The sequence below is a fragment of the Diabrotica undecimpunctata genome, chromosome 8, assembly GCF_040954645.1.
Source record: "Diabrotica undecimpunctata isolate CICGRU chromosome 8, icDiaUnde3, whole genome shotgun sequence".
NCBI lineage: Eukaryota > Metazoa > Arthropoda > Insecta > Coleoptera > Chrysomelidae > Diabrotica > Diabrotica undecimpunctata.
The window spans coordinates 54,554,347-54,570,888 of record NC_092810.1 but is presented as its reverse complement, the minus strand read 5'-3'; the positions used below and the strand labels follow the sequence as shown (position 1 = coordinate 54,570,888).

At 32.2% G+C, this 16,542-nt stretch overlaps 1 protein-coding gene across 2 annotated transcripts in view; it reads left to right on the top strand.

Annotated features, from left to right (window-relative positions):
- Positions 1-16,542, top strand: part of TH1 (negative elongation factor complex member TH1) — a 35,756-nt gene that overhangs the window by 13,983 nt on the left and 5,231 nt on the right. For both annotated transcript variants that reach the window (XR_011951608.1, XM_072540287.1), the window contains exons 8-9: positions 3,217-3,427; positions 10,251-10,391. Coding sequence is in view for 1 of the 2 variants with exons in the window: in XM_072540287.1 (XP_072396388.1) it covers positions 3,217-3,427; positions 10,251-10,391 (352 nt within the window). In the remaining variant the exon portion in view is untranslated. The remainder of the gene's footprint in view (positions 1-3,216; positions 3,428-10,250; positions 10,392-16,542) is intronic.

The following is a 16,542-nucleotide window of genomic DNA, read 5'->3' as shown; positions in this document are numbered from 1 at the left end:
TGGTGAATTGGTAGAGGCAACTAGGATTTAAACTAAAATTATGTTTCCATGTTTCTGTTAATACAGAGTGTTTTTTTAACGTTAATACAGAGTGTTTTTTTCTTAGTGAGTTTTAAAATTTTAAGTTGTCATAAGTTTGTTATTAATAAATATATCTTAATGAAATTTTCGTCATAGCTATTTGAAGCCACTCTAAATCCAGTGGCGTAGAAATTTTTTTAATAAAAAAATCGCTAATACAAATTCTCCATTTTCGACGAAGAAAAAGTATCATAGAATGCCCTGAAAATTTAACTAAATATTTCATATTTTGTCCCACAATAGACCTTTTATTACATGACAGTAAAAAAGAATTTGGTTAAAATCGGTTAACAACTTCAAATTTTATAGAGGTGTTTCCAATCTAAATGGGTCACACTGTATATATATATATATATATATATATATATATATATATATATATATATATATATATATATATGGTATTGAAGCACAAATTAGTCTGACTTTTCACGTCTGAATCGGAATCAGTATAACGATATAATAGTTTTTCAGTATCTCTACTTCGTCAGCCGTTCGAGCTAATTCCTGAGAAAAAAGTTCGAGCTAAAATGAGAGAAAAAACTATTAAATTTAACATGTATTGTGGACTCCGTGATTTGACTAAAGTGTCAACAAAAACTGAATACAAAATTCTAAAAAAATTTTAAACTGAAGGTAAATCGAATAATGTATCTCTTAAAAACATTAAAACCAGAGGTAAAAAACGCAACCAGCTTAAAGATGACACGAAATCTGCTATTCGGAGGAAATTCCACACTTTCTTTTTTCTGATCCTTACCAGTCCCAACCTTAAAAAATGTTGAAGTCGAAATAAATTCCGATGATTTAATGCCCAAAATATCACGACGTATTTTATTGCGAACATTAGGGCAATTTAACATCACATATATGAAAAGAAGCAGGAATAGTGTTCTTTTAGATAAAGATGAAATTATCTTATCTCGGAGACATTACTTACAAAAAATCCGAGAGTATCGTCGTGAAGGACGAAAAGTATACTATTTAGATGAAACTTGGCTAAATCAAGGTCATACTGTCTCAAAGGTATGGCCAGATTTGGAAATTAAAAGACCTCGAGAAGTCTTCATTGAAGGGTTTTCAACAGGTTTGAAAATACCAGTGGGTAAAGGATAAAGGGATAAAGGGGCTGATAATAACACATATGGGCAGCGATTTGGATTTTTTGGTTAACAGCTTGTTACTATTCGAATCCAACAAAACCAACGATTACCAAGAGGAAATGGATGCTCAAATATTCGAAGGTTGGTTTTCAAATATTCTACCAAACCTCGAAGCCAATTCTGTCGTTGTTATGGACAGTGCTTCATACCACAGTCGACGGTTGGAGCCAACACCAACGACTGTCTGGCGAAAAGGTGAAATCATCAACTGGCTCTCTCAAAAAAATATACCATTCGATGACAACATGTTGAAAGTACAATTACTAAACCTCGCGAAGATACATATACCCCAATTCAAGAAATATGCAGTCGACGAAATGGCTAGTGAAAACAACATAATTGTACATCGCCTCCCTCCTTATCCTTGTGGGCTGAACCCTATCAAGGAACCATATGGGCCTACCCATACCCATACCCATGAACCTTATATGGGCTCAAATAACAAACCAAGTGGCAAGAGAAAACTTGAGTTTTAAAATGGAGGAGGTGAAAAGCTTGTTAGCTACTGCCATAAAAAATGTCACACCTGAGTCTTGGAAAAATTATATAAAACACACTATAAAAGAAGAAGATAGAATGTGGTGGGACTTAGACACAAGAGTGGATATTTAGGTTGAACCATTAATTATCAATGTAAATAGTAGTGATCGCGATAGCTCTTCAAGGTCGAACTACTATCAATGTTACTTTCGTATGTAAGCAAGTTTATTTTGTTAACATATTTTTCAAACTAAAATACATTTTCTCTAACCTCAATATACCTACTTTGCTCTTTGAAAAAAAAGTGAGTACTTTTTTTTCAGAAGATTTCTTTTTGAGAAAGAAAAAATCCTATGATTAAAAAGTAATTAGGTGTACTTAATATTATATTTCTTTTTAAGAAATACTAGAGGCCCATCTTAGGTGATTTTAATTTTTAAACCTATCTTAATGGTATGCAACATGTTATGCATATAAGTGTAATTTGTGTGGGTACAGGTAGATATTAATTTTATTTTGGATGATAAAAAACATCCAACTGGATTCAAAGTGCTCTAGATCAGATGCAATGGAATTATACACAGGAGGCCTATGTTCAGCAGTGGACTAAAAATGGCTAATGATTAACGGCGCCTTGCAATTCCTTCAGTGTGATGGGTGCAGCATTTGCTGGTCCACGGTCCCCTTCTATCTGACTGACTCATATTTCAAATCATGCAGCTATTGTCTTTCTCCTCATTTCCATTGACATATCATAGGACTGGTGGTTACCGTATTTTTTCTATGACCATCTGGTAGCTGACCCTCCAAACATCTTGATTTACTTTCTCACAGAGCTGGTTCACTGATCGCTTTTTGATTTACAGATCAGGTTTCTTAGTACTCTTCTTGCTTCTTTCAGTTCCTCCTGTATGTCCGTTGTTGAGTCTGTGCGATCGGGTGACTCTTCTGCGTAGGATATTAGAGATTTTATGCTGATTATCTATTTCCTCGTTCCATTAGTAGTTGCGTCCTTATTCTATATATATTACATTTCTATAAGCATCCTTTATTATGTTGCATGTTTCTTTATCACCCTTTATGACGGCTTTTCCTTTTCTGATAGTGACTGAAACGATAGCTCATCTTGAAACCAGTTACATTCCACATATGGCTTATTTGACTCCTTGTGTCTTTTGCTTTTTATTTTGCCTTTATGAACATACACTTACCTGTGCTACGTAAGGTTGTCTTCTAGCCGCACCTCCCAGTTACTTACACCTTCTACAAAATTCTGAGTAGCAGTTGTCAAGTCGATTTCTTTACAAAAGTAGTAATTTCTCCAGTATTAATTACTACTAAGTTTCTTGCAGCGATGATCTCCTCTCAGAGTGCTCCTCTCTCATCTCGGATAGGTGATTTCCTTTGGGGATGTTACATGTTTGAAACGTATAATATTACATTCATAAATTATATACATTAAAACATTGGAGTAAATACATTTTTTTTGCAGATTTCCTGTTGTATCAATAGGAATCATTCGGTGGGTTGAATGTACAGTAACGGAACCCAGCTATTTTAAATTGTCCACAGAGCACACTCCGATTCATCTTGCTTTGCTAGATGAAGTCGTGACTTTACATCCTCTACTGCACAATCAAGTGCTGAATCTCCTGATTACACTATTTGAGTCCAAACAGGATGAATTAGAAATTTTAGTTCAGGTAAGCCTTAGCAAAGTTATTATTTAATCCCAATTTGATTCGACTGTAGATATTTCATATTTCTTTGTTTAAAATTGACTTTATATTTCATAAAGGAAACTAAAAACTAATAAGTTAATGATTAATAGTAGAAGTGTGAACTTTTTTTTTAAATATACCTATAATTTAAGGCCACGTTCCTCCCAACAATTTTCAAAAAAAAAATCAAATTCAAAAATTGCTCGAAAATACTTTTAGGAATAGTATAGAATTAGTCCTGAAGGCCCGCGCTACCTTGAAGCGGATAGATAAGAGTGAAGAGCCGGCTATTCAACCGGGTCGGGTGATGGCAGCTGTTTAGTTTAAAGAGCCCCTTTGCGCTATGAGAAGGCAGCAGTAGAACTCGCCCGCTGCACCGGCACTCGGCAGCCAGTTGGCTAGTTGGCTGACCGCACCAAAGCGCGTGAGGATTCTGAAGGGAAATGAAGCTGCCTTCAGTCAGAGAACAACCGAACACAGAGAAGCGACAGTCCTTTGAACCATGGTACAATGAATACACAAGGTATGATACATAATGTTCCAAAATCGGTTCGCTTTCGCGCATGACGTAGTCAAGATCGCTTATTCCCGCAACATTTGAATGTAGTTGTATAGGAAAGACTTTTAATTTTAAGTTTTTTTATATAATTTGGCTAATTTAATTATAGTAATTATAAAGAGATGATAAAATTATGTTATTATAATATTTATCCTTTATAAAACATAGATATCCTTTATAAGACAAGTTTTAATTATCTTTTATTACACGTAGGTACAGGTTAATTAACTTATACTCCAGAGTTCGATATTTCAGATGTTTAAAAAGATACAGAAAAGTGGTAATGGAGGTACACAAAATTTGTACGTATATATACCTACTGAACTAAACACAAAATCAAAATAAATAATGACAAAGTCAACTTTATTTATATCGAATGAGCTAGCTGGCCATCGAATATGAGTGTAGTGAGGGCACACAATATTGCACAACATTTAAAATGACATTTTTGTCATATTCACACATAAAATTATCTTGGTATTGTTTATAATAATAATAACATTGTATATTTTAATAATGATAACATGATTTAACAAAGAAAAATATATTATTTTGGAAGATGCTAAATTGATTTCTTCCGAAATAGTTCTTATTGCAAATTGCATAGCAGGCTGAGGCTAATTTCTTACTTAACAAATCGATATGAAAAAACCATTAAGGTTTCATGACTAATAATTAATAAAAATAAAGATTTAGACTTACGTCGTTGACCTAGAAGTAGTAAGAACTTGCTCAACATAATTTTTGGACTCTCTGTGTTCGCCTCCTTGTACGCGTTTCTTTTGGTTGGTTAAAAGGGTAGCCGATGTTGATTTAGGCAAATAAAGACTAGGTACTGCGTCAGGTTTGAGTTTTAGACCCTTTCTAGAAACGTAATTTAAAAGTTCCTGTTGTAGATTTCTTTGGTAATCTTCAGTTTTAAAATGTGTATAACAAATTCTTGCAGTATTACAATTAAAATTATCCTATCTACTACAAGATATAATCCACAGTTTTCTGGTCACGCTATCTTTAGGAAATGTATGAAACCTAAAGATTTTATCTTCATTGTCACTATTGCAACAAGCAATTGCACAGCGTACTTTGAAAAAGGTACAAAACCAGATATACAATGGCAAATAAAAACTTTCAGTTTTACAAAAAAATACTATACAGTATAAATAAATAGTAACTAAACACTATTTGTATAAAGACACATATATAAGCATATATCTAAATTATTTTTCTATTATAAAATAGATGACTCAGTCAGTATTGAGATACTTTAAAATATATTTATTATCTCATAAGTTGCAATTTGCAATAGTCACCATTGATAACCGATATTATTGTTGAACTTTTGTTTTTATACAAGCTTTCTGTCTTGCCGGTGTAAAGTCGTCTGAAGTCGATATTTATTGTGTTTTGCGTTTGAACTAATTTGTGTCTTATTTTCATATTATTATATTGTTTGATAAGTAAATTTTGCATATAATAATCGGTAAGTTATAGTAATGTGTATATTTTTTATTTTACTAAATTTTATTATAAGTCATCTAAAATACCATATTGAATTGTAAAACAGATTTTTCTCTATTGTACTCTATTTTGTTTTTATTTTAGTAAAACTGCTTGGAAGTGAGTGACAGTGAATCAGAATAAGCAAATCTACTACTATTTACCTATTCACAGTATTTCCTCTGCAGAAAATTTTTAAATTTCAAGGGATTTGCATACAAAAAGAGTACTTATATTATTAGTATATGTATGAAAACAAAAATAAATATTTTGCCTGAATCTCTAGGAAAAGTAAAGGTTTTACGCTACTGAAAATATATTTTTTATTCAGTTATAACCAAAACAAAACATTTAAAAAAAAATTAGATCACTTTTTAACCATAATTTCAAAATTAATGTGTACGTTAAGCTGTAATAATGGGTTCGAGGTGGTTCAGGCGATCTTAACTACGTCACACTCCTGGGCCAGCTGTCAAATGTCATGCGCAATATCATACCTTGTGTATTCATTGTACCATGCTTTGAACTTACGTGGCCAAGCCGCCAATGACAGCTAACAACCGGAAAATTAATAGTCAGTGGGCATATCACACAATATAAATTCTTAAGAGCGTAGGCGCAAAATTTCGGGCCAATGTTTTTTAAATGCATTCATTTTTTTCGAATCTTGAAAAAACTAATAAGTATTTTTGAAAAATTTAAACGCAGAATGAAAGACTACATTATTACTGAGGGCCGAAAGTCCCCGAAAACTTCTATAATGTTTATTTTAATAAGTTACAGGGGTGAAAAAAAAAAAAGAAAATTTAGTGTGATTTTTAATTTCAAATATCTCATTCAAAAAAACTTTTTGTTTATTCTAAGGGACTTTCGGCCCTCGGTAATAATGTAATCTTTCATTCTGTGTTTAAATTTTTCAAAAAAATTTGTTAGTTTTCTCAGGATTCGAAAAAAATGATCGTATTTAAAAAGCATTGGCCCGAAATTTTGCGCCTACGCTCTTAAGCGAAACAAAGAAATTACTAAAAATCTTAAAATTACAACAGAGCAAGACTTCAAAATTGCAAAAACATGGTTGCAAATAAACAAACTTACATTAAATTATGAAAAAACTAAATAGGTACTCATCTACTTTTTGCTATATACAAAAGTTGTCTGCCAATTTTTAATTCGTTAAATATAAATAACAAAGATCATTGAAGGTACTGCGTCATGCGCCAATGTTTTTCTTCTATTTCCTTTTACAATAACATTATCTTCAAAATGCAGTTCACAAATCCTATAATTATTATAAAGTGAATCCATTTTGAATAACAAATCTTCTCGTCTGCAAGCTTCTATCCACACTTATGCACTACAAATTTTTAACAGAACAAATTTTAAACAAAGAACTTTTTCTGTATTTATAAATAATACTTTATTACTTACAACTATAAGAGTATTCGTATATTCTAAGTATATTGTAAGTAATGAAATATTTAACTTTTGTCAATATCTAGTCTTAATAAATTTATAGTTTTCTCCTGACTAAGTCACAAAAATGTCACTAAATATTGAGATATGCAACAAATAAAGTTTTAATATTTTTTATTTGTAATTCCCATTTAAAACTCCTAAATATTTTATGTACTTCGATCCATATATTTGATCTTTTTTATTTATATTTAACGAATTAAAAATTGGCAGACAACTTTTGTATATAGCAAAAAGTAGATGAGTACCTATTTAGTTTTTTCATAATTTAATGTAAGTTTGTTTATTTGCAACCATGTTTTTGCAATTTTAAAGTCTTGTTCTGTTGTAATTTTAAGATTTTCCCAATTTTCGGTCTAATTATGTTTCCAACAATTTTTAGTTTGAGCATTTTAGTAATTTCTTTGTTTCGTTTAAGAGCGTCGGCGCAAAATTTCGGGCCAATGCTTTTTAACATTTTATTGGAATCCTGAGAAAACTAACAAATATTTTTGAAAAATTTAAACACAGAATGAAATATTACATTATTACCGAGGGCCGAAAGTCCCTTAGAATAAACAAAAAGTTTTTTTGAATGAGATATTTGAAATTAAAAATCACACTAAATTTTCTCTTTTTTTTTTCACCCCTGTAACTGATTAAAATAAACATTATAGAAGTTTTCGGGGACTTTTGGCCCTCAGTAATAATGTGGTCTTTCATTCTGCGTTTAAATTTTTCAAAAATACTTATTAGTTTTTTCAGGATTTGAAAAAAATGAATACATTTAAAAACCATTTGCCCGAAATTTTGCGCCTACGCTCTTAAATCAAATATTCTCGTGTATAAAACCCTCTATATATTTTTATTTCCTAAAAATACTATATTCGTATTGTTGTCTTCGAGCGCGCTGACACCCGGCCAACATCTGTTGATTTTTTGACCTGAGCCTTCGGAGACTTGCGTCTTTCAATAAAAGAAATAGCACTGACACCAAATTTAATGTTTTCGTTTTGCACTATCCCTTGGCAGACCAAAGTTTATTTCTTATAGCTCGGACAGACACGTCGGCGTCGGCTTACTGTTCGAAAGTCAAACCAATACTATTATGTAATAACTAATAATAATTACAAAGCAATAGTAATTACCTGTTATTATTCTTAGGAAATCTAAATAAACTTATTCCTTTTCCTGTCACAGATGAACATCCGCGAATCGCACAAATATATCCAGACATTTTAAATATAAATTAAACTTTTAACTATAAACTATAATTATAAACTTATATATTTAACTATAACTATAACCTTTTAACTATAAATAAATTATATAAATGGTCAAATGCACTTGTTGTGTCGAGTATTTACCATAGACTCCTAGGGACTATCGAAAACAACCAATTAAAGAATAAGCACGTGTTTTTGACAGTTAAACAACCAGAATCGGGCATGCGTATACAAAAATGGTACACGCTTTTGGACCGTTGTGTCTCTTCTATATGTGTTCGGTTATTCTATGCTTCAGTCTCCGCGCACTTGTCGTGTCAACCAGAGCTATAACTGCTTATGATATCTTGGCCGCTTATTGTGCGCTAATAGGGGTAGGGCTTATTTTCAGTATTTTAAACATATTTTTAAGAATTTTTAAAATTGTTTAATATAAATTTATTTATACCATTAGTACATTATAGTTCAACATTTAAGAATATTATCTGAAATGTTGGTACAAAAATATTAAAAATTAAGAAAATGACACAATAATTCAAAGATGAAAAAAAAAGTTACTTTGCGGTGTTCATCGTAACGTATAACTCGATCATCTGTTGACAAAAAACCAAAAAGATTTCGATAGTTTATGAGTTTCTCTAGGTTTCAACGTCAAGATATTGTTCATTTTATAGTTTTTTTCCAATTTTAGAATTAAAAAAAGAAAGTGTGCAAAATTTGAGAAGTCTCGATCAAGTAGTTTTTGAGATACAGTGAACACCGACTTGAAAAATATTAATCCGAAAAAACGCGTTTAAAAAACAAGTTAATTTTTTATATAATCACACAGCATCGTCTATTCCAGGCCCATATAGCGACGTGCTTTGCGTTTAAATATCTAGATCATCTTTTTGCAGCTGCTTTCGACAAACTCTGCCTTTTTATGTTGCATCTGCAGCCATTTTATCCGCTCCAGTAATTTAATTTTTATCTGCCGCGAGTGCATAGTTATGAAAACTTGACACTGTACTTATTCCAATTTCTATGCGAGTGCTCACTCACTGACCTCACTCACTTACTCCTAAATGCCTATTATTCATCAATTTTGTTCCGATCCCTATGAAATTTCAACTGGATACTCTTGAAGAGTTATACTGTCGAATAAAGAAAATTTAAAAAAACGCAAAAAAATACCCTACTTCCCCCTTAATGGCCTTTTCTCGAAACCACGTTTTTTCAATTGGATGTCACTCATATTTCGAAACTATTGCACTTATCAAGATAAACCAAATGGCATTTCACTCTAATCCGCCATTTTGTTTTTTTTTCGGTGAAAATGTTTCATTGTAGCACCGACCATAGTCAGTTAAATACAGAATATGAAACCATTTTGTTTTTGCTTTCGGATGATTTGGGGTTCTTAGCTCATCTTGCCTATCTAAGAGCTGCCCCAGACTAGGCTTCGATTTTTGTTCGTTTCCGGCCTTAGCAAGTAATATTTCAAAATATTATAATTTTATCGATGAAATAAATTAATACACACGGACTAAGTTATGAGGAACTGTAGTGAACACTTGATGAAACCTTATCCAAAAACATTATCATAACGTAGTAGTGGGCATGAAGTGTTGGGGCTTATATCTTTTGTTGAATCAGCAACGGCAATTGCTTAAAAATAAAATGTATGTTTAGATTTTCTAGCCTCTTAATGTCCTCCGGTAGGGATCAATGAATGAGTGTGACCAGACCAAGAAATTCTATCTCTCACCTTAGTAGTCATTCATCATCCGACTCGATTCGCTCACAAACTTAAATTCAGTCACGCAGATCCACTTTTTGATTTTATATTGCTGCATTCGAAAATATCCTGTTGAAGTGTGGTTCAAACCATGCACTTACTAAACTATTCACATCAAATATCGACAATCCGCTGAGCCGAGTCGACCGATAGTAAAATATATAAATTGCAAAAACACTTATTGAGACGATCTACAAAGAACCATACAAACGGTGTACGATGAAACGATTACCCGAAAACATTTAAGGGAATATTAAGCATTTCTTATATTTTATGTGTTATTTTGTGTTTTAGCTTGAGATGAGAAAAATGGTATTGGACAGAATGGTAAATCTTCTTTGTTCAGGATGTGTTGTGCCAGTAGTGAAATATATTAAACAGTGTTGGCAGCGAGGTGATACAGATATTTCGTTGATAAGATATTTTGTTACCGAAGTGAGTATATTATTCTTATTTTACAATAACTATAGAACCATCGAAAAATAAATATAGAACCACCGAAAAAATCGTAATTATGGTAAACCTTCATTCCCTTACTTATACAGCTTGTTTGTACTGTAGTCGCAATGATGAATAACTTGACATTTATGGCTTCACATTGTTAATGTAAATGCAAGTTTGATTAGACATATATTTTTACAATTTTCTTTGAGGAAATTTAAAAAAAGATACGAAATGTAAAAACTATTGAATATTCCTTCATTTTAACATTCCTTTATGTACATTTTTTAAGGTAGTTACACAAAATCAAAATGAGATATTTAAGTTTATCTATAAATCAACTTACAGTGAGGAATTACAAAATGAGCATTACTAATAATTGTCTAACAACACTCAACCAGAGAAGCGATTCAGTATCTTTTTATGACTTTCTATGAGTTTTTTATGACATAATAATATGCAGGAACAGTGAAATCCCATCTCCTGCTAAGTATTTACAGTGAAATCCAAATAAAGTTGCGTTCACGTCATCATTGTGAACATTTGCAGCGTTGTCAGATAATTCATGAAGTATGAAAATTAACAGAAAAGAACTGAAGTAAACAAAAAAGGTGAAGGTAGCAAATTTCACCTAAATTAAATGGAATTTGAAAATTAGTGTTTTTTTTTCATTTGTTTTTTGTTAATTACATTCGTGAATAGATTTCACAAAGTAAGGAATTCCACAATAAAAGTGGTAAGGTTATTACTGAGTTACCAAACAATAAATATAATCAAAATAAAACCACAAGCAATAAAATAAAATATTTTTAATAATGAACATATTTTCAAAGACAAAACATGACATTAAAAAAAAAACAACATCGACGAACTAAACATTTTCTGAATCTGATTCCACATTAGTATCACTCTCTCCACTATTAACATTTATTTCTATTGGACTAATTTCTTGACGATCAAATATTCTTTCTCTCTCATGCCATTTAAATATTTCTCTTTCAGTATGATTGAGTTTTTCCACATATCAGGAGAAATCATGTAAAGTGCCTCATGCCACATGTTTAGGCAGTTGTTAGCGCTGTTACCATCTCTACCAATGTGCCTATTGTAATAATTTTTTTCTGTGCCCCAAATTAATTTAATAGGGTTAAAGATACAATGGTAAGGAGGAAAACATAAAACTTTGTGTCCATACCGTTCTGCCATATCGTCCACTGTATACTTGGTTTGTGGTTTATTTCTAAAAAAATGTTTAAAATAAATGACATTTATATGTAAGATTATATCTGTATACAGTAAAACCTCCCTTAACCGAAACCTTTTTAACCGAAACATCGTTTAACCGAAACGGCTGACAGTTTCAATAATTTCGTCAATAAAAAGTAAATGTTTGTCGCAAAACGTAAACAATTCCGTTAATTTCACTCACCAATTGATGTCTATGTGTGTTGGGAAATCACAAAAACAAAGAGCTCTAAAAGATATTTCCGAAAAGGCATTTTAAGGTATAGAAGCCAAAAAAGTTCATGGATGTCGACCACTTTATTTTTAGAATGGTTTGAAAATGAATTCGTCTCAAGTGTAAAATCCTTTTTAAAATCAAAAAACCTTCTCATCAAAGCATTGTTGCTTGTTGACAATGCGATAACTCACCCTCAAAATCTACAAAATGGTGACAATTGTCAGACTTTTGCCACCGAATGTCACAAGCTTAATCCAGCCGTTAGACCAGGGAGTCATAGAGACATTCAAGAGACATTATAGAGAAGCATTCTTAAGACATCTGTTATTACAGGAGATGAATTAATCCAAAAGTGTTCCCGAAATTCTCAAATCTTTAACAATAAAACATTTTTATTGGTGAGCTGAGTCGTGGGCCAAGATCAAATCTTCAACTTTGGAAAAATGCTGGAACATACTTTTTGATAAGATTTTGATTGACGATCCTGAAGATGGCATAGCCGGTAAGAAAACGACAGAAGAAATTAAACCTTTCATTAAAAATTTGCCGGGACATGACGAAATTAACTAAGAAGAGATACGTGACCGGTTAGCAGCTGATGACTCAGAACGTGAATTCATCGACCAGGACATCATTGATACGGTTCTTTATCAAGACAACCTGAGCATATTAGATGACGAAGATGACGACCCAAGAGGCAACAGGCAGCACAAGACCGTCGACGAGATTTTCAATGCTTTAGAGGAAAGAATTTTATACAGTAGGCCTAATTAGTTAGGGACACGACTAGATTCTGAATTTTTGTTGTCATTACATAAAGTTTTGTACTTTTCAGATTGCTTTACGTTTCGTCGAACAATCGAATGAGGCAAACTCATGACGTTCTGCAAATTAACGATGGAGGGAGAGAGAAACATTGTTGTCAAACGAAAACGCAAAAAAATAGCAGATTTCTTTAAAAAAGCATGTTAAACTTGTTCATTTTCCTTAATTTTATTATTTTATTTTGGATTTACTTATTAGAAAACATTACGAAATCAACTCATAGTATTTTTTAATACTAATACTTTGATCAAGAATATTATAAAAAACAATGTTATTTTTAACCGAAATTCTTGTTATCCGAAACGGCCTCCCCCCCAATTATTTCGGTTAACGGAGGTTTTACTGTATTTACTGAGAAACGATGCGCAACAGTTCTGTTTTGAACATCATATGGGAATAGGGAATGTTTTTTCTGTCAACCACTCCTCAATAGCACTTTTTGACCATCCTGTATTCGAAGTTTTATGCAATAACATTCTGTGATAAGGTGCATTATCAAGTACAATTAAAGAAGGATTCTCTAAGTTTTGCAGCAACTGATATTCAAACCATTTCAAAAAATTTGCCTGGTTCATTTCCCCATGATAATCACTAAGTTGAGTTTTTGAACAAAATATTGCTTCAGCACCCTCTATAAATCCGGTTTCATTTCCAGCATGGAGTATAATATATTTGCAATGATATTATTTAAATGTTCATATAACAACTTATAATTAGAATATCTCGGACATATTACACGTGGAGAGAAATACACCTTGCTCCAACTGATTATGCAGGGAAAGATCCAAGGAAAGAGAAGCATAGGGAGGCGTAGAATGTCATGGCTGCGCAACCTGAGAGAGTGGTACGGATGTACATCAAATGAACTTTTCAGAGCAGCCGTCTCAAAAGTCCGAATAGCTATGATGATTGCCGACCTCCGCCGCGGAGATGGCACTTGAAGAAGAAGATAACAACTTATGTTAATACAACAAACCTTTTGCCATCCGTTTTAGTGGTTTTAACACTCTTTATATTTTCATTTTGCCAAGAATGACCAATGATCCCATTTGGAAATATCCAAGTTTCATCGAGAAACACGAATTGGTATATACCTTCATCCTTCGCTTTTTTATAAGTTCTCAAGAATTGTACTCTTTTACAAACAACGTTAGGTGATTCCATAAGTCCTCGTCGTGGATTATCCTTCATCCACTCAAACCCAAGTTCTTTGAGCAATCTTTTTAAAGAAGTGATACTACCATTAAATAATTCTTTATCTTTCAGTTGGGACCACAATGATTGAACCGTTACGTGCTCTTCTAAAAGCGTACAGAAATAAAATTATGTTAAATGTATATTTGTTATAATCATACTTACTTCTCTGGTACAAATTGTAAATGGTATCACGAATAGAGCTTGTATTTAAAGTTGTTGTATTTGTTACTCGTTTATTAGTGCAACGATTTTTATTTGGTGACACGAACTGTTCACCTTTTTTCTGCATTTGACATATTATGCTGCTTACTGTTATTACACTGATTTTGAAAGCAGCAGCTACACGCTAAAATAATACAAATTTTTGTAAAGTAAAGTAATGATATTTTATTCGCATATTACCTCTTGCACAGCGTTTAAGGGTAACAAAGGGCCATTATTATTCTTTTCTTTTTCAAAATAGTTAACTAATGAAGCTACAAGTTCTTTGCATCGACTATTCAGCTGTTTGGGCATTTTGACAAATAAATAAATGTTTTTCACAATATAACCTCAAAAATCGATGATACCACGAGTACAAAAGTTACAGAACACTGATTGAAAACTCAACAAACGACGCGGCAACATGACAATATTTCTGGTAGTGACTAATACTCCGTCATTAATTGGTGGTTTCTTTATGAACATTTCAACACAAAATTTTACAATGAGGGACGTCTAAATCCAAAAAAGCTATTTTGTATATACATTGTTTTGTTACAAAAGATTTTTTTATTGATCGGGTTATTTTTAGAAGTGATTGTTTAGCAAACTAAAGTAACATACACTTTTTTATAGAAATGTAGCCGCACATACAATAGAATTACGACCTTGGTGACGAGCACGCAACTTTATTTGGATTTTACTGTAGATTTAAATACATGCAATATTTTTGTAGAGCCCTTTATAAACAGTTACATTTATTGAACAACCATTCACAACGTGTAAAAACTCATCAAACAAAATGTAATCACAAAAGAGAAAAGTATGAAGATGACAACTACTCACTTTGTTGCAGAGAAGAGTTAGTGTGTGTTTATATTTGAATGGACAACATTTTCACCAACAATTTTTGTAATTTTATATAAAGCTTGGATCTAATTTTGCTATTAAAATAATTATTAATGTCTTTTGTTTGTTGTATGTTATTTAAGCTCGATGCTGAGGTTTTTAAGATTATTTTTATAGTTCGAAGTATATACATGTTTGTCTATTACTTTTTGTTTTCCCCTTCTACAGATCTTATATTTATGGAGTGCCCTTAATTTTCCCAGAATATTGAGAAAATTTACAGTGTATACATCAAAAGCTGCATTTTGAGATTCCATGAATTTGATTAAAACACACACACACACACACATATATATATATATATATATATATATATATATATATATATATATATACAGATTGAACCAATTTAAAACGGAACATACAATTTAATATATATCTGTTTGAACTGCATTTGAAATAGTGGACCAATATAAAACTTGGACAAAAATAAATCCATACCCGGTGATAGACATTGTATAAAATATCGTTCAACTATCAGTCTCCTTTAAAGGAAAGAGGAGCTTGCCTAATAGTCAGAGAGATAGAGCCGAAATTTTGAACTGATCAGTAATATGACATTTCTTTATTGGAATATATTCATTGTAACTGGGTTAAGACTTTGCCTTACAGGCGGACGCCCCTCGTGGTACAGGGGGTTGCTATACATTGATGAAAATTCGGAAAAAAATTACAACTTCAAAAATATGGCTAAAAATTTGCCCAGAGTAAGATCTTGGTATAACTAGACGAAATCCCAAAGGGCTGACGCGAGAGTGGATACATAAGGGGTGGCGGACAGGGGTGAAGTTGCAATTTTTTGGGGAAAAATTAACGATAAGTAATATGTCCGCCATTTTCATGGCTCATTATTTAGCCCCTAAAAACTATAAATCCAAAAGGGCGGACAGCTGGGTTGGTACAGAGAGTCATACAACGGGGTAATGTACCACTTGCCTGCGCATTTTAGGTCTCGGCAACAATTTTCAAACTGATTTTATTATGATATTTTTATAGCGATTGATTTGAAAATTTGTATGCTCACTTCTGTTACTATACTGAAAAGCGCCAAGTAGAGTTTTCCTCAAAATTTTCCAAAAAAATTTCCGAAAAATTTTTTTTTCTTATCGGAAAAATCGTTTGAAAATTTTTGGAAAAAAATCATGGTATAACTGACAGAAAATCGAAAGAATTCTACAAATTAGATTTTACCTCAAAAAATTACGAAAATTTTCATTTATGGAAATTTTTTTGGAAAATTTTGAGGAAAACTCTACTTGACGCTTCTCAGAATAGTAACAGAAGTGAGCATACAAATTTTCAAATCAATCGGTATAAAAATATCATAATAAAATCAGTTTGAAAATTGTTACCGAGACCTAAAATGCGCAGGCAAGTATTACATTTGACCCCGTTTTGTGGCTCTCTGTACCAACCCAGCTGTCCGCCCTTTTGGATTTAAAGTTTTTAGGGGCTAAATAATGAGCCATGAAAATGGCGGACATATTACTTATCGTTAATTTTTCCCCAAAAAATTGCAATTTCACCCCTGTCCGCCACACCTTATGTATC